This window comes from Citrus sinensis, chromosome 1 (genome assembly GCF_022201045.2).
Source record: "Citrus sinensis cultivar Valencia sweet orange chromosome 1, DVS_A1.0, whole genome shotgun sequence".
Lineage (NCBI taxonomy): Eukaryota > Viridiplantae > Streptophyta > Magnoliopsida > Sapindales > Rutaceae > Citrus > Citrus sinensis.
Window position 1 is genome coordinate 4,980,856 of NC_068556.1, and position 17,546 is coordinate 4,998,401.

A 17,546-nucleotide genomic window follows, 5' to 3' on the forward strand; every position below is an offset into this window, starting at 1 on the left:
TTACCCTTAACAATAATTTGTAGACGAAAATAACTAAAAAAAATTAAAATTATTGGCTATTTTACCCTCTTTAAATTATTGATATTTTCTTAAAGTTCCTACAAGAAAGATAAAATTAAAAATTTTAAAAATTCTCTTTAAATTATTGATATTTTCTTAAAGTTTCTATAAAAAAGATAAATTTAAAAATTTAAAAATGAAATAGTTATAATTTTTGCCTATGATATTGTAAATCTTTGGAATTGACAAGGATAAAATTGTCAAAAAATAGGGTTTGTGCTTTTCGCGCCAACAATTTTAAATTTTTTTTTAGTTATTTCCGACTACAAATTGTTGTTAAGGGTAATATTGTCTTTGCACAGTCAACTAACGGTAGGGGATTTTTTACAAATAAATAAATTCTCGCCATCTACTTACAACAAGCCCAAACCTCAGGGGAGTTTTTTAAAAATTACCCTTCTTTAGACAAGTTCAATTCTTTAGATAAAAAAAATTGAGATAGGGTTAAAAACTTAGAATGGTAGCTTATTCTTTTTCTTTTTTCTTTTTTTTTCCCCTCTTTGAAACTGTTTTCATAACATCAACTTGTACAAATTTGGTAAGTAATACTTATAAATTTAAAAAAAAAAAAAAAGCAGACTCAATGACTGTAAAGTAGGCCGAGTTCAAATTCGAAGCATACCACACTTTAATGTAGAACAAGGGAAAATATATATATATATATATCATTATTCAACTAAACATTATAATAAACACATTGCGCAAAACAAATAAACAATAGACAACTTATCTTTGCTATATTTGTCCCATTTATTATTATTATTATTTTTGATGACACGAGATTATTGTTCAAATTACAACTCATATTATATGAGAGTATAATTGATATATACAATTATATATATATACTGAGTCCTGTTGACATTAATGTTGATATGACACCGCTCAGATTTTTTAACCCTCTCAAATATTCGAGGGACGTCAAACTCTCATCCTAGGAGAAAATATTCGAGGGACGTCAAACTCTCATCTTAAGAAAAAGACTGCCTTCACTCAAGCTTTGAAACTCTAATAAAAAATATTTAAATTAAACTCTTATAATACGTCCGTAGAAACTCAAACTCACTACCTTACAAATATGAGGGAGGGGCTCAAGCCACTTAGGCTAAGCCCAAGTGGTTTATTTGTCCCATTTATTTAAATCTTCTTTACTCTCTCTTTTATTCGAAAAGTTCAAACAGAAGTATAATAAGAAATAAAAAGAGTAATCAAACGAAGAAAGAACCAACTTTTCTTTCTTCTTTCGTATTCATTCATTCATTTGCCTGAATTCCTCGAAAGTCCCAAACCTTTTCTCTCTCTTCCCTGGGGTCAGAGACTCAGAATATGCATCTCTGAGAAGAAAGATTTGTTGGTTTTTTTTTTTTTTTTGTTTGAGGAATTGAATTGAGTCGATAAGCAATTTGCCTGTGTCAGCGAAATGGTGTCAGCACAAATCTCATCTTCAAGCGAACACGATGGTATTAACGAAACCCAGGTGGTGTTAAACGTTTACGATCTCACCCCTGTGAATAGTTACACCTATTGGTTCGGTTTCGGGATTTTTCACTCCGGTATCGAAGGTTTCTTCACCCATCTCTCTATTTTTCTTGTTTTTGCCTTCTATTTTTGTTTCTTTATGTGCTTTGTATGTTTTCGTGATCTGGGTTTGCGCCTTTTTTTGGCTTTATTTGTTAATGTTTAATTAATGGATTTGCTGGGGCTATAGTTAGATCTTTATTGCAAAAAAAAAAGTTCTTTGGTTTATTTTTTGGTATTAATTTGATGATTGTGCTTAAATTGGTTTACGATTGGTGGCTTGTAATAATAAGTAACAGGCATGCTTTCACGTGTCCGTAGTTCAGTATTTCTCTTTCCTTGTTCTATGGAGTGCTCATTGCTCAATTTTGGAGGTGCGATGCTATATTGTCTTTGGTGACAATTGGTAGGGCTATTTAGTCAGCTGGTGCCTTAAGATTACTAGTGCTAAAACAATGACTAATGCTGTCAGTATTTATTTTGCTTCGATCAAGCAAAATGACTTTGTTGATTGTACGTAGTTGTGTAAACAATTAACCACCTATAGTGCTGTAGGTTAGCACACAACAGACAACAGTTGACCATGAAAGCTGGGTTGTTTGTTCTTGAACTGGGAAAAAAGACGTTTTTGAAATGTTTGAATTGGTGCTCTGAGTTTTGCTTTCTTTCGGTTACTAGAGCCTCCAGTAATACCAGGTTTAAGTAGATCAGATGCAACTTCAAATTTTGAAATATTGATAATATTGGGAATAAATGCTGGTCATTTGGATTATCACAATCATTGATGGGGGTGTGCCTAGGTGGAAGGGGGATAGGACGTACTACAGGAATGATAAAGTTCAAAATGACTGATAGCGAATATATTTGCTGGTTTCCAATACATGTTTCGTTCATGAAGGAACTATTGATTAGAGTCTCCAAGATTTGTTGGACAGGAGGAGATAATGATTTGGAATTGGTCTCAAAGGAGATTACTGGGTTAGGTCTCTTGCCTTGGGAATTTAGGGGACAAATCTCCCTCAAACCAACTTTGGAGGAGGATTAATTTAATTTGTGTTTGTGCTCAGGGTTTGGTGGGGAAAAAAATGGTGATTTGGAATTGATGAATTATGTTTTGTGATTGATAGAAGTCCATAAAGTGTCGTTAAGGTGTTTTCTGATCGTTAAATCCATCTGGATCTACTACTATTCCAAAAGGGATGAATTTATTTAATTTGAATTTTTATTTCAGTACTAGTTTTGAAATTTCCTATGTTGAATCCAATAAACTTTAACATCTGAATCATGCGTATGAGCAGTTCATGGAAAGGAGTATGGATTTGGAGCTCATGATTTTCCAGTTAGTGGAGTTTTTGAAGTCGAACCAAGAAGTTGCCCTGGATTTATTTACCGAGCTTCTATCCTGTTGGGCCGCATAAATATGCCTCCCTCTGAATTCCGGACATTTATTGAGTGTTCAGCATCTGAGTATCATGGAGACACTTATAACCTCATCTCAAAGAATTGCAACCATTTTACAGATGATATTGCATGGAGATTGACTGGCAAACACATCCCTGGGTGGGTGAATCGGCTGGCCCGGCTAGGTACAAAGAATTCTTCCTGTTTTCATCTTCCAATGTTTGTAATACAGCAAGTGATCACTGCTAACTACCAAATAAAGTTGCTTTCAAAGAAAATATGACTCATTTGTAGGCATATTCATCTTAATACTACAAGCATTTCCTGTATCTATTAATCTTATGTGTTTGGTAGCCATACCATATTATCTGAAATGTACTTTCCTAGATTTCAAAAGAAATACCCTTTAACTAATAATAATCCAGGATTGACTTTTCTTTTTCCAAAAATGGTTTCATATTTGTTTTCATTATTTTTCCCTAAAAGTTGAACGCAGTTAAAATTTAACTGAATGCAACTAATGTTCCAAACTCCAGGTGCTTTATGCGGTTGTCTACTTCCTGAAAGCCTTCAAGCAACTACTGTTAAGCAGCTACCTGAATACCATGACTGTACAGGTTAGTGTCTGCTCTTATGAATCCTTTCTCTTCTTAATATTGTTCAGCTTGATCAGTGCCCTGTCCTTCTTACGATTATTACCTACTTTTTAATATTAGCAACATTTTTGTTGCCTTTTTGGGTGGTTTTCTTCCAGAAGAAGATGGAAGTGAGTCTTTGTCGACTGCGACACCCCGCGAGTCAACAGAAATGGATGATAACGATCAAGAGAAACTCTTGGTAACATCATCAGCTGGCACTGGGGAAGTTGCTTTTGTCAGAGAGGCCATCAAGTGAATTTAAGCTGATTCTGAGGTGAAAGAATTGACCTTTGGAACTGCTGTTCTAATCATTATTGATTATGGCTTCTTGGAATGAAGAACCTGCATCCCACGTTTCCGAGGACAAATTGCCGGAAATGATTTACCATCAGTTGCAAGTGTGATTGCTCGCTGGAATGTTTGATTTTTGTCTTTGAGATTCCCTTTTTTTGAATCATTTTTCCTTCTCTTTCCCCATTCTTTTGTTTGGTTGTCAGGATGAAGAATTTGGAACTAGCAAATAGGTGGTTGTAACTGGTGAATTTTGCGAGTGCTCTGTGATTAGTGTGAGCCTCTTAGTGTTTGATGTAGGAATGCGGCTTCTGTCTGTGGTACATGTCTCCTGTCTGTGGTACATGTAATTTGACTATGCGATTGGAGGCATTTTTGTGAACTTCTAGAGACATTTGTCAGAAATTTCCTGTTAATGCATCTTAAAAGTAACTGTAAATTTTGTACCGAAATAGCCTGCCAATTTCCTTCCCCAAATTGTTCTCGCTAATTCGCACTCTACCGTGGCCTTCAAACCTTAAACCCAGGGACAGCATAATATGATGTAGAGTTTGGTTACTGACTATTGAGTTGGTATGACTTTTAATTTTTAAGGTATTTTTTAAATAATTTACAATAAAATTTATTATGCTTGCTAAATAAATTTTTTAAATTTTTTTAATAAAATTATCGAATGTAATATAAGTTTTAATTAAATAAAGGTTACAAAATACAGCTGCCAAATATCAAACACTTTACAAGCTACAATTGCCCAATAACCAGCAGAACACAATTGGAACTTGATTTTGCACTAATGCCTACAGTTTGGAACGCATCAGCAAGCAAATGAAGCAGCTTCAACCTCCACTGCCTTTGATTTGTATTACAAGGTCAACGCTTGCAAGCTGCGAGTTGAATTGAATTCACTCACTGAATCTTTTCTAAAATCGGCCTATATACCGAAAATTTTTTAGTGGCATTTAAACAGAGTAATTTGATCCCAAGTCACCGTTGATTGCAAAGTCCAAGGTTGATTGCAAAGTCCAAGGTCTAACTCTAGTGGAAAGCTGCTACCAGATACAAATTTCAGTATGCGTGAGTCATTCTTGCACGTTAATTGATCTTACTACGAAAAAATGGGTCCAAGTTTTATTGTTCATTCCTACCAAGCCTGAGATCAGAGCACTTTGACTGCAATACTTTCAGGGTGATTTACGCTAGATCTCAAAACTTTTGAAAAGGGTCATCAGGGCCGCACTACGGGCTCAAATTACCCTTTACAAACTGAGCTCACGTGTTACCGTGGCTTCAGCTCAAACTTATTAATGTCAGAACCAATTGACAAGGTACTACCAAAGGAAGTGCCGGGGCTACTCAGGCAAACATCATAGAATCAATCCTGGACGAATCATCTCACCGCAGGCAAACTCGGCCAGTAGAAAACAGCAATTCATACTTCAGTGTAGTGTTTCTAGGAAATCATATGAAAAGCACAATTTGAGTAAAATATAGGATTAATGATCCAAATTGCCAAATTAATACAGCTTACTAACTTCAAACGGGAAGGTTGACAACGCAAATATATGTTCTCATAGATAATCATACGCAGTTTCCTCCAGATGCGAAACAGTTAAACAATATCAAACGCACGAGGACTGATAGGAAATGCATGGACTAATGTCACCATATCATGTATACCACACCCAGAACTATTATGAGCCACTAAAATTTCTTCCTTACAACTATAAAATAATTTTTTCCCCCTCACATTTCTTGCCCTTCCAACTTGTAGCTCAAGACTTGGAGGTGTCATGAAGAGCATCCCTCAAGCCCCAGTTTAGTTGTTAGCCAAGCACAGACCTCGTCCATCTCTTCAGGACAGGTGTAGTGGCCAAGGCTGCAGTCAAACAAAGTAATCAAAACTTAATTACTATAATGTATCAAAATTAAACAAACAAGTTTTGCAGGGATTACTTACCCACTGTAAGCTTTGAAGATCACATCCTGAAATGCATTTGAAGTCAAGGCTTGCGAGGATTTCTCACCAAATTTATACTGAACCACATCATCACCTGCAACCAGCCATGCCAAAATCAATTCGTCAACAGTTGCAGCTTACTTCATAATTACGAAGCCAGTGCAGAAACTAGGGCAACTATTCACTGATGCAAGGCTGGATGAGTGACTACAAAGTACAAACTGCTAGTGAAGATATAGGGTAATTGATAACAATTGTTGAAAAATTCTTTAGAGAAACAAATGGCTAGAAGAAGATATAGAAAGGAGAACAAAGTTATTGCTGCAAAACATTATGAGATGTATTATCACACAATTAGTATGAAACACAAGCTAAGGTGATGATACGGTTAATCATAGCTACTTAAGAACCTAATTGAATATGCTAAATGCCAATTACAGAAAATCAGCTTTCAGTGGGGTCAGAAATTAGGCTTCCTATTGGCAGTATTTTGACTGGCAACATATCATTGTCTTTGTTTATCAATTATTTGAACCTCAAATCATTAACAATTGAAACAGAAAAAAGAAAATTGGAAGTAATATATAAGAAAGCAGAAGAAATCATTCAGTCTATGTCTACATTGACTGTTGCAATTTGGTTTTCTATTGATAGCAATAGAGCAGCACCGGGAACCAAAATGTTGTTTTTGTACCTCTAATTGTAGTGACCAGAAACATATTTCATATTCTGTCCTTACATTCTAATGTCTAGTCGAGTAAAATACTGCTCAGGCCTTGGCCCTTTGAGATGCCAAGCTCTAAGCTTGTAAAACAAATAAGTGAAACCCAGTCCAACAACAAAATTAGCTGAATAGACTGTTCATGAGGCATCTTGGGCCACATCAAATTAATTGAAATGCATTTATTCTGTTTGTGAGTCATCTTGGTCCTATTCCTAGCAATATCTGAATCCCAAAAGAAAGAAGACAGGCATATGCCAAAGCCGCTGATAAGATGCCAACTATAAAATGAATATCTGCCTATTTGAGAGAGTAAGGAAGACCTTTTCCATGGCAGAGCAAAATGGGCAAGGATGCAGCACGTCTTCTAGCTTCATTTTCTCCACCTAGTTTGTTCTTCAAGGTCCTGGAAAAGAATAGGACTTATGACGTGTGCTATTAAAAAAGGCAATAATCGACAGACGTTCAAATTGAAGTAAATATATGAAGTCAAACTTTGAGCAAGGAAGCCAGCCACTCAGTCCTACAACTGCACTCAATTTAGCAGGGTATGGATTGCCATTCCCATATTTTCCATGGGCAAAGCAGGTTGCAGAGTACAGTGCGGTTGCTGCTCCCATACTGAAACCTCCAACACCAAGTTTAACTGTACAAGAAAAGTTCCAATTAGGATGATACACAACTACAAAGCATGACTCAATTTTTTTCTGAAGTATGAGTCAATTTTTTTTCTGAAGATTAACTTTAGGGAAATTAGTACATTGCAATGCATGAAACTAAATCCACCGAGCTTCTCAATTCATTTGAAAAACAAGTTAACATCTCCATATAGATCCAGAGCAAAAAGGAGAAACCAGTATCAGCGACTGTAAGGTGAAATAATGCCACTACACTAACATGTAACAAACAAGAAATGTCAAATAGTCATCAGAAATACTATTAAAAAGCCTCTCTTTATTAAAGTTATTTGCAAACGAAATGCAATCATGTTATATCCAATGGAATCTCTAAATATACTCTTAGTTTATTGTGCAATTTAAGAAGTAGAACCTCATAAAACAACCATACACTATACTGCAATATGTGAGCTTGCATGTAGCACTGGATAAAAAAAAAAACTCCATCAACCTGTAGATTGGAGTTGACGAAAGTAAATTGTGTCTTACATGAAGCAATTTGTTAAGCTGTAGGGCAGTTTTCAAGTTGAAACACCATCTAGATAGATTAAAATTGGAAAGGTAACAATTATCCACCTTGCAATAATTGGCTATCAAAGTGCTCAAAGGCTTCAATAAAATAGACATTTATCAGAAATGATTAGGCAGAGAAAACCACACAGTATTATAACATACTAATACTCAGAAGAAGGAAACTTACTGTCAGTGGGCTCAGTGGACAATAAATTCACAACATGTGCAGCTGCAGCATCTAAACCCTCTAAGTCATCAGGAACATCTTCTGAAAGGTCTCCCACATCAAACCCTGATTTACATCACATTAGCATTTCCAAAACTTTTAATTTAATGTTTCAAACAGAAAATTTTCAGTTAAAGCATGATTTTCTACTATTGTCTGAACAGAAGTGTTCAATTTCCAAGGATTAACAAAGATGTGGAGTGTAAACTTTTTTTTATGGTTGATTTTTTTCTTTTAACTCCCATAAACTGAAACGGCGTGAATATTTTCTTGATTTTTCTAATATAAAACGAAAAGAAATTAAAACGGACAACTACTCTTACAGGCAGTGGATGGAAAGCCGCCAAATATAGTCATTGGTCGAGTAGGGGCAGTTGGGCAAATCCATTTAATCTGTATCACGTAATCAGAACCATAAAAGTTATTAAGTGTCCAATGAAGATAAAATTGAACTTCAAAATAAATTAGGAAAAAGTAACAGAAATTGCGATGCTCATAAAAAAATGAATGTCAATTGTTCTTACATTTGGAAGAGGAAGAGTCTCGAGGAGCTGGGACCAGCTGCCAACAAGATCAAAACATAAATGAGGATCTAATAGCTATTGCATTAATTTTAAAGGCTTTTGTGCATTAATTATAATTGATTCATTCGGTTGTCTGTTGTATTTCCATTTTCTTCTTCTTCTTGATGTGCGTGCATGTGTATGTATTTGCTTACATATGATTTTGATAAAAAAAAAACCCATAAGTTATTAATAGAGGAAAAAAGAGGCAATTCAGATTCATAGGCAGGCAGCACATATCAAAATGGGAAACTAGATAGCCAGCGAAATTCAGCTCATACTAGTTTGAACAGTAACAGCATTCATGATGTTGAAAGGTCAACTTGAACCATGTTTCATCGACTAGTCAAAGAAAAAAAGGAATATAATACAAAAAGGGAGAAAAGTGTCTTCTACCATCGGGCGATGCAAGTATCACCATACTCAACCAGAAACAGCTATCTCCATCCAGTTACTACAAAGAATATAACTTAAGTAATAGGAAAAAGAAAACTAGATCTGTTTTCCAATATAATTGTCAGGAAACTAACAGAATTAAAACGGCCATCTTAAATTTATACAAACAAGCAGTTGAAAGACACTGCTAAACAAAAAAGAAATGAAAAGGCCATATTACCTTGAACCATTATCGCCAAGTCCATGAAGCCACACAACAGTGGCTTGGTGTTTACCTTTGGGCCTGACCACATAGGTCCTTCCGAACTCAATTGCTCTTCTAACAGTATTACCCCCTGAAATGGAACCATCATAAAGTTCGATAATCAAGAACGGTAAAGAACATCCTATACATAGCAAAAACTCATATCAATCTGTAACTCATGCATAGAAGATCAGAAGGCACGAAATCAGTAAACACAAAACCAAAAGACAAATGAGGCATACAAAAGTGCTCACTTTATAAGCATCAAGTACACCAAACTGTAAGTAATGCAACAAAAGAATTAAGCTAACCAGAACTCATGGATGGCCCTGTAAAGCTCATTTTAACCCTTGAAAGATTATCACCAATGCAGGTAAAGTAACTGAGAAGAGCACAGATCCTGCAATAAAACAAATAAAGACTCAGATAGCATTCGCCATCGATAGTTCATAATGTTCGCAAAACTATTCAATAAATGGCATTATAACAAATGTACTTTAAGAGGTATTTAATTCGAAAAATGAAACCCAAAATTCAGAAATCAAAATTGGTCGACAGCTAAATACAAATACGACAAATTCATTCAATCAAAACTGGCATAATAACCATTACAATTAACCAAGTACCCCTCCCTATATTCAAAAACTTTAAAAAAAATTAATTTCTAGAAACTCCATGGTCCAATTAAGAATTGTAAGAAACGAAATGGGAATAATATTAATTAATAAAGAAATAAACAACAAGCGGGTTTTAGGGTTTAAAACATTACCAGAAGCAGAACTCCAGAGCTATGTGATAACTCCACGAGCTGAGTTCTCTCTCGTTGCCCAATTTTTTCTCTGTATTGTCTGCCAATTCTGTGATTCTCGTCTTGTGATTTTTGTCGTTTTGTGATGTGTTACTGTTCAACTTACTCGCACGTACGTGTCAGACGACTCTAGGCCGTTGATAAAAATTCTCGTTAACCGTTAGATCAATACGCGGCATAGGTTCCCTTCTGTCTTCGTCACTTGCATTTTTATGCGGGGATATTTGAAATATTAAATAATAATAATAATAATACGGGTGGTGATATTTTCACCCCATAAATTTTATTAACCCACCCTAATTTTAAAAAATTATTACAACAAGTGCACATTATTTTTTTAAAATTCAAATTAAGAAGAAATTTAAAAATTTAACCAATTAAATCCATATTCATTAATCATTCTTTTACGAGACTATTTTTTTTATTATATTTGATCAATAAGGTTGTTTTAACATAAATTAATATAATTCTTCTAACCTCATAAGGTAAAAGTACCAAAAATATCTAAAAATTTACTTTAACTTTAATAAATTTTTGTACAAATTTTTTTAATATTTTAATGATGTAATTAGGACATCTAGAGTATTGAAAATTATTAAATTCTATATAAAACATATTAGATTATAAAGCATAAAATTAAATGCCTGAAAAATTAGTTACGATAATATATATTTCTTAGGGTAATTTGGTTATTTTATATTATAAGGGTAAATTAGTGAAATTAAACTTATCTTAAAGTAACCTTAAATTTTTAAAGATTTTTAAAAGACAAAATAAGAAAAAAAATATTATAAGAATGATTTAATCAATTTATTATTCAAACTTATTATTAATTTGTAATTCTATAAAATAATGTGAATTTATTTAATTATTTTATAAAGGTGGGGTGGGTTTATAAAAATAGTGGGGTGAAAATATCCACACCCTAACAATACTAACAACAATAATAATAAGGAGTTATTTCAATTTACCCCCGCAAGTTACCATATACTTCAATTTATCCCACTATATACTATACAGTCAAATTGGGACTCAATTGTGAAGATCATATCATTATTGATTTTTTTTTTAATATTAGATACAATACATCCATAAATTCAGCACATTATAAATGTACAATCAAAGTCTAATACAATAAAGTCTAGATTAGATATGACCAACAAGCTAGGCGGCACGTGTTACGGCACGAGCGTGACACGTGCCCGTATTGCACTATATGGCACGAGCATATTTTGGTAGGGTACGCAGCACGGCACGGCACACATGCAGGTAGGGCTGGGTAAAAATTTTAGACACGTAATCGTAAAAGTACGGCATAGAGATGGTTAAAACACAGCACATGAAAAGACTTGAAATAAGCACATTTTATTTTTTAATTAAAGTAAAATTAAAATTTTATACTTTTAGAAATGGTTATATATTGAATATTTTAATGTATTTTATTAGTATAAGTCTTTTAGATTCATTTAATCTTAGTTTCAAAAAAAATATATAATTGTTTTATGTTTATAATTTATGAATCAATGGTATAATCATTTTAATAATTAAAATTATAAACATCATAGTTTTATAAAATGTATGTATTAATGTTATCATGAACTATGATATATAACTCTATGTAAGTGAATTTTTAAGAAAAAAAATTATTAGTCTTATTGTTGTTAATATTAAATATTAAAAAGTAATTCTCATACGCTAGGGTCTAACTTAGTATTAGTATTACATGCTCTTACAATTATTAGTTTATTATTATTGAACATAGACTTGAGTTTTAAACTTTTGATTCCATTAAATTTAACTAAAAATTCATGAACTGAAAAAAGGTACATAGATTTTAAAAAAAATGCCAATAACTTGGCATGTCATCTTGAAAAATAAAAGAAAAAAGAAAAAGCTTGCTGTCCGTTTTTAGGCACGGCCAGCAGGACAAGTACGGGTTCGACACCTGTGCAGAGCTAGGCACAAGCCAAAAAAAAAAAAAAGAAATTAGGCACACCCAGTTGGCCATCTCTAGTCTAAATTGAAGCCAACATACAAAATTAAAGAAAATAAACTCTCACAGCCATAGAGACTCGTACTCTAAAAAAAAATTAATCAATTTTACTAATGCCATTTATAATTGATGGCGTTGAAAAAAAAAAATTAATCCAAAAGCATTTCACATTTTTAATATTATAATTCACATTATACTTAACAAATAATACAATCTAAAACAAAAATTGACATGAGAAATGGTCAAACCGTAGGTCTAATTACGATATCCCAGATGACTAGTATTCCATGAACAGTATTGTGAGAACGCCATGTACTAGCGCCCGATGTCATAAACTTAAACACCGTAGGCCCGGATGAAATCTCATGTTTAATAATGTCTTTGCTCTGAAAACCGGTGAAATGTTGCTTTCAGTCCAGATAATCAAATTATAAATTAGGCACTACATAACAGCTGCACCCTGCAGCTTTGTTGCCTGACCAGTTCAAGTAGGTCGCATGGTGTGGCGTCCATTAAATAGAAAATGGCCCAAAGCAAATATTCCCCTCACCCTCAATAAGAATTTTTTTTTTTAGGTTTCTTTATACTTTCCTTTGTTTTGTAGTCGGTATTTTATTTCGAATTTTTTAATATTAAATTATATGATATCTGAAAATTATATTCCGTTCCGACTAATTTAAATTTGAGCCAAATAAGACCTTTAGGGTGTCAAAGTTCTCCCAACAAATATTTAACACAACTGCATTTATAAGTTTCGAATAAAAAAACTTTCGTTAAATTAGAACAACCTCATGCCAACTAATTTACGCGCTTGTCGGTTATTTCAAGCTTTAACATCCGGGCATGTGTTACATTTGCTAAATGACGTTCCCAATGCTAAAAAAGAAGTTACGGCAATGTGTACAATAATAATAAAATAACTGGGAACCCTTACCAATTTGGTACAGAGTATGTATCCATTAAAAAGCAAGAAAGCTGGTTAGCTTTTTAATAACATGAAGGATTATCATTACAGTTCTTTTTCCTATATGTGCTTAAACTTGCACAAAAAAGACTGTCAAGTTTATACTTTCTTAAAGACTACCTTCCGGAGAGAACTGACATGGTAAGTGAGCACGCTGCTGAATCAGTGGCAAGATTTCTACCTAAGTCTGATGCCAATGCTGCAAGTCTCCTCCTTCCAATGTCACCACCTGCATCATCATCTTGATCAATCGACAACCAATCAACAATGACCATTTGGGTATCTGGCGGATCATCCACTGCCACGCGGCCTTCAAGCATTTCAACCACTCGGGCCATGCTAGGCCTAAGCCTAGCCCTCTCTTGTATGCACCAAAATGCTACATCAACTAATCTCCTTACCTGAGTTTCATCAATTCCTCCCTCATCAGTTAGTCTTTGATCCACAATTTCCATTAGCTTCCCTTCTTTCATTTTCTCATTCACAATTTTCGGAAAGTACTGCCACTTATTTTTAGACTTATCATTCCCGTGTTCAATCAAGCTTACATTTCTTCTTCCCCCAGTCAGCTCCAAAAGAACCATACCATAACTATAGATATCACATTTCTCAGAGACCCCTTGTTCCAGTATCCACTCGGGAGCCAAGTAACCTCTAGTCCCACGGATTGTTGTGATACATCTGCTTTGATCTCTACTCATTAACTTCGACAAACCAAAATCCGATACTACTGCTCTATAATTCTCATCAAGAAGTATATTTTCAGGCTTGACATCGAGGTGTAATACCCTTGACCGGCAATCATTATGAAGATAAGAAAGTGCCTTTGCCACATCAATGGCAACTCTATACCTCAAATCCCATGACAAACACCCACCAGAATAATGGCCTTCACTTCTCCTGCTTGTAGGAAAAATCCAATGATCCAATGAACCATTTTGAATGAACTCATAGACTAAGTATCGAGGCCCTCCAGGGACAACACAATATCCAAGCAACCTTACAAGATTCACATGTTGCGCACTAGCAATGGCTGCAACTTCTGATCTGAATTCTTTCTCCCCGTTTTCCTCACCGTTAATCCGCTTGACAGCAACCGAAGTTCCATCACTTAGGATCCCTTTGAAAACTGAAGCTGATGATCCATGGCCTAGCAGTGCTTGAAAATTGTCTGTTGCTTCTTCAAGTTCTTTGGATCTAAACTTTATCGGTACCCCAGCAACTTTTCTTAGGAAACTATACTCAATCCGAAGCTCTCTGCCTTCTGTTACAAACTTTGATTCTAACAACAATCTTCTTTTATGGTAACGCCTTCTTATGATTACACAAGCGAAAACAGCAAGGACAACTGCAATATCAGCACCTACAATAAGGAAAAAGGCCTTGGAAAGTTTGAGTGTGACGCGAGCAATAATTATAAAGATGATGAGGGCAAGAACTAGAGAAGCAGCAATTATATTAGCTTTCTTGTCCTCCATCTAGAGCTTCATTCTTGTACCAATCTAAATTGTGAGGCTAAAGAGTTTAGTTTTTGAAGCTTTTGAGGTTTTCATATTCTATGTACTGTGAAAAGAGCAACCAATGTTTGACTGTGAATAGTTTCCTAGAAAGATAGAGTATGAGAATATTGAACTTGGAAGATCATATTTGATATCATTGGTAGAGGAGCCAAATGTTGAATAGAATTGGGTTACTCTTTGAATTTTTAAATTATGCATGTGGGATAAAAAGAAACAACCAAGAAGTTCTCCTAGTTCCTCATATTTTTATATTTAAAAGTTGGCATTTTCACATAAATTTCTCATTATAAACTCTGAGTCCAACCATATTGTGTATATTTTTTTTCAGCTATCTTGTAGTCAGTTGTCAGTGGCATGATTCATACTTTGTAAAAATAAAAAAAAATAAAAATTAAGTCTTCTGAAAAGTGAAGAGCCAACAAGCAATAACTTATACATAATTATAAAAAAAAGATGAATATTATTGTAAACAAATACTGTTTCACATATAAAAAAAAAAATGGTGAGACAAACCATCATAGAGGCATTGATGAATAAAGATGAACTTTTATTTGTGGATTTGTTTCTACATTTTAACCTTAAGTCATTCACCATAGAAGGATTCACCATTCGTTGTGAGCTGTAAGTTTTAATGTATTATGTATTGACCAATTCAATAATCCCCTCTGGTTCATGTAATAAAGTCGAGACAAGTCTTGTAGGAATAATCAAATATGGAGGTGGGTTGTCGCCTTCATGAGACTTTATACTGGTTTTGTTAATACAATTATTCTATAATTTAATGCCTATTAATGCATATGCATTGTATACCGATAGATGCTTTTTCAATAAATAGACCAAGTCTTGTGACTTGTGAGCATAGACAACGCAAATGAACAAATAGATGTCAATTGGGTAAGCATGGTCTCGGCATTTTAAATTTGTATCCAGTTGACTAATTTGTATTGGTGAAGGAATAGGTCCCTCGACATAAATGTGAAAGAAAAAATTGCAAATGTGTATTATGCTGGCTCTATCGTCAATCAATGTTGAAAATGAACCCTTTTTTCTTCATAATAAAATGCCATAAACAGGCATTGACCTCGTTTATTGATTACCATTGCTATAAACAAGTTGTTGCTTTTTTTTTCACATCTAGTTGTATATCAATAATCTTTTGCAGTAGGATAAATTTCAATTTACCTCCCAATTAGAAGCATTGACCAAGAAGAGAAAGAAAAACATAAAGAAAACACAGAAGAAGAAGAAGAAACGAAGGAGAAAAAAAATAGAAGGAAAAGAAAAAAGAGAGAAAAATGGAAGATTAGCATTTATTTTATTATTATTGATTTTTTTTAATGAAAAAAGGGGGTTGATTTTTACTAGTGATGCAAATAAAGTTTGAATTAATTTTCTTTTAGAAATACTAAGGGGATAAAAAAACATATGCTTTCAACAGCAGTCATTCTTCCTCAAAATTTACAAGAATATTATGGTATTTTATTAAGTCAATACTAGTCTTAGAAAATAAGATGAGGTTTTCATGCTTCTAGGAATAAATTGAATTTGATCATTATAAAATTAAAGTAAATTGAAGTTGACCTTTTTTGCAATATTGCACAGAAGATTTTTCCCTTCAATGTGTATCCGTCCGGTTGCATAGCTCAAAATCTTTAAATCCACACGCCGCCGCCCATCTAGAAATATATTTTGCAAAATTAGATTCACTTGAAATAGATTTGATACACAGATTCACTTGAAATAGATTTGATACACAGATATTAATTGAAGAATTAAGGGCTATCAATTAAAAATAAGAAAAATTCTATGATGCCGTCCGCATCATAGAATGACCCTAAAAATAATTTATTAGAATTAAGGCTTGCTGTCTTATAGATGCTGTAAAGTATATAGATTTTGTTTGGAATTGAGATGCCGTAATTTTTAAATTACAGTTATTATTAAAAAAAATTTATAATTATAAAATAAAAATTAATAATATAAAATAAATAAATAATTTAAATAATAATTTTAATAAAATTATTTAAAATATAATAATTTTTTATTATATAAATAAAAAATTATTTTAATATAATTTTTAAATTACGATATTTAATATTTATTAAATATTTTAAAACTATAATTTTTAAATTATAAATACCTAACCTCAATTTAAAAAACACTCGTGGTCCCATTAAAAGTAAAGTGATGGCCCACTAGAACCCACCTTTCATTTCCCTTATTTATTTTGTGCGAATCTTACAGTATCTGTAAGGCAGATAGGTGCTCAGGAACTGAGGCCTACAATTCAGCTGCGAAAGCGTTTGTCCCAGCCTGGAGTGTCCAATGTCCAATCGACCAAAAAACACATCATAAACTCATTTATCATTTCGGAGGACCGGTCTATGGTACAGATTCTGTAACAAACATCTCTCGTCATGCCACCATCCGATCTTCTATTGTTTAGATTCTCACTCCACATCCAACGGCTGATGCTGCAGTCTGTAGCTTACAGATTCTGTAAGCTAGTCAAGTCCCATTTGGTAATGGGCCTAGAAAGTAGAAACTAAAGGAAAAAAAAAGTAGGTGAAAAAAAAACCACAAATAATAATAAATAACAATTACATGTTTAGTACAATTAGCACTAAAAAGAGCACCGGACAATATTTAAAATCAACATTTCATCAACATAAAAAATTAAATAAGACAAAATAATTAAATTATATAATTCTAACTTTATCGTATTTTTTATTCGATTAACTCAATTTTAACGAAACTTGAGACGCCCATTACGCTCTTTGCCGCGCCAGCCTTAATTATCTTGATTCTAAATTATCTTGGGTCTTTGATATTTTCGTGATAAAAACAATTCAGGAATGATGGACATCTTTGATAGCAAAAGGGTTTGGAGATGGAGTGAGACAAGATTCAAAATGACAGCGAGGGCTTTGGATCTTTAGAGCGCATGCTGGTACTAAACTAATTCAGTTTTGTGAAGTGAAAATAAATTAAAGCAACCGAGTTTATTTGAGTTGTCTTATTTAAAAAATTTTAAGTTAGACAAATGCATGTATTAA

At 33.6% G+C, this 17,546-nt stretch overlaps 3 protein-coding genes across 6 annotated transcripts in view; 1 reads left to right on the forward strand and 2 right to left on the reverse strand.

The window, feature by feature from the left end:
• Window positions 1–1,203: 1,203 nt before the first annotated feature.
• EREBP (deSI-like protein At4g17486-like) lies at window positions 1,204–4,360 on the forward strand. 3 transcript variants are annotated; one of them, XM_015529519.3, is made up of 4 exons: window positions 1,204–1,613; window positions 2,877–3,164; window positions 3,516–3,596; window positions 3,734–4,360. In XM_015529519.3, the coding sequence occupies exons 1-4, from the start codon at window positions 1,481–1,483 to the stop codon at window positions 3,871–3,873; spliced, it is 642 nt and encodes a 213-aa protein (XP_015385005.1). In that variant the 5' UTR covers window positions 1,204–1,480; the 3' UTR covers window positions 3,874–4,360.
• A 1,011-nt stretch (window positions 4,361–5,371) lies between these two features.
• The window catches only part of LOC102614923 (uncharacterized), a 46,143-nt gene continuing 33,968 nt past the window's right edge, over window positions 5,372–17,546 (reverse strand). Inside the window, exons 1-10 of one of the 2 annotated variants that reach the window (XM_006475726.4) lie at window positions 9,975–10,132; window positions 9,517–9,605; window positions 9,182–9,296; window positions 8,527–8,563; window positions 8,326–8,395; window positions 7,964–8,068; window positions 7,082–7,232; window positions 6,910–6,992; window positions 5,866–5,959; window positions 5,372–5,784 (exon numbers count right to left, since the gene is read on the reverse strand). In XM_006475726.4, the coding sequence (XP_006475789.1) occupies window positions 5,697–5,784; window positions 5,866–5,959; window positions 6,910–6,992; window positions 7,082–7,232; window positions 7,964–8,068; window positions 8,326–8,395; window positions 8,527–8,563; window positions 9,182–9,296; window positions 9,517–9,547 (774 nt within the window). In that variant the 5' untranslated portion in view covers window positions 9,548–9,605; window positions 9,975–10,132 and the 3' untranslated portion in view covers window positions 5,372–5,696. Of the gene's footprint in view, window positions 5,785–5,865; window positions 5,960–6,909; window positions 6,993–7,081; window positions 7,233–7,963; window positions 8,069–8,325; window positions 8,396–8,526; window positions 8,564–9,181; window positions 9,297–9,516; window positions 9,606–9,974; window positions 10,133–17,546 lie in introns of those variants that run through there. The other variant, XM_052438669.1, reaches the window with a different exon arrangement.
• On the reverse strand, window positions 12,906–14,644 carry LOC102614626 (probable receptor-like protein kinase At5g20050). The gene has a single exon (XM_006475725.4). The coding sequence runs from the start codon at window positions 14,446–14,448 to the stop codon at window positions 13,087–13,089; it is 1,362 nt and encodes a 453-aa protein (XP_006475788.1). The 5' UTR covers window positions 14,449–14,644; the 3' UTR covers window positions 12,906–13,086.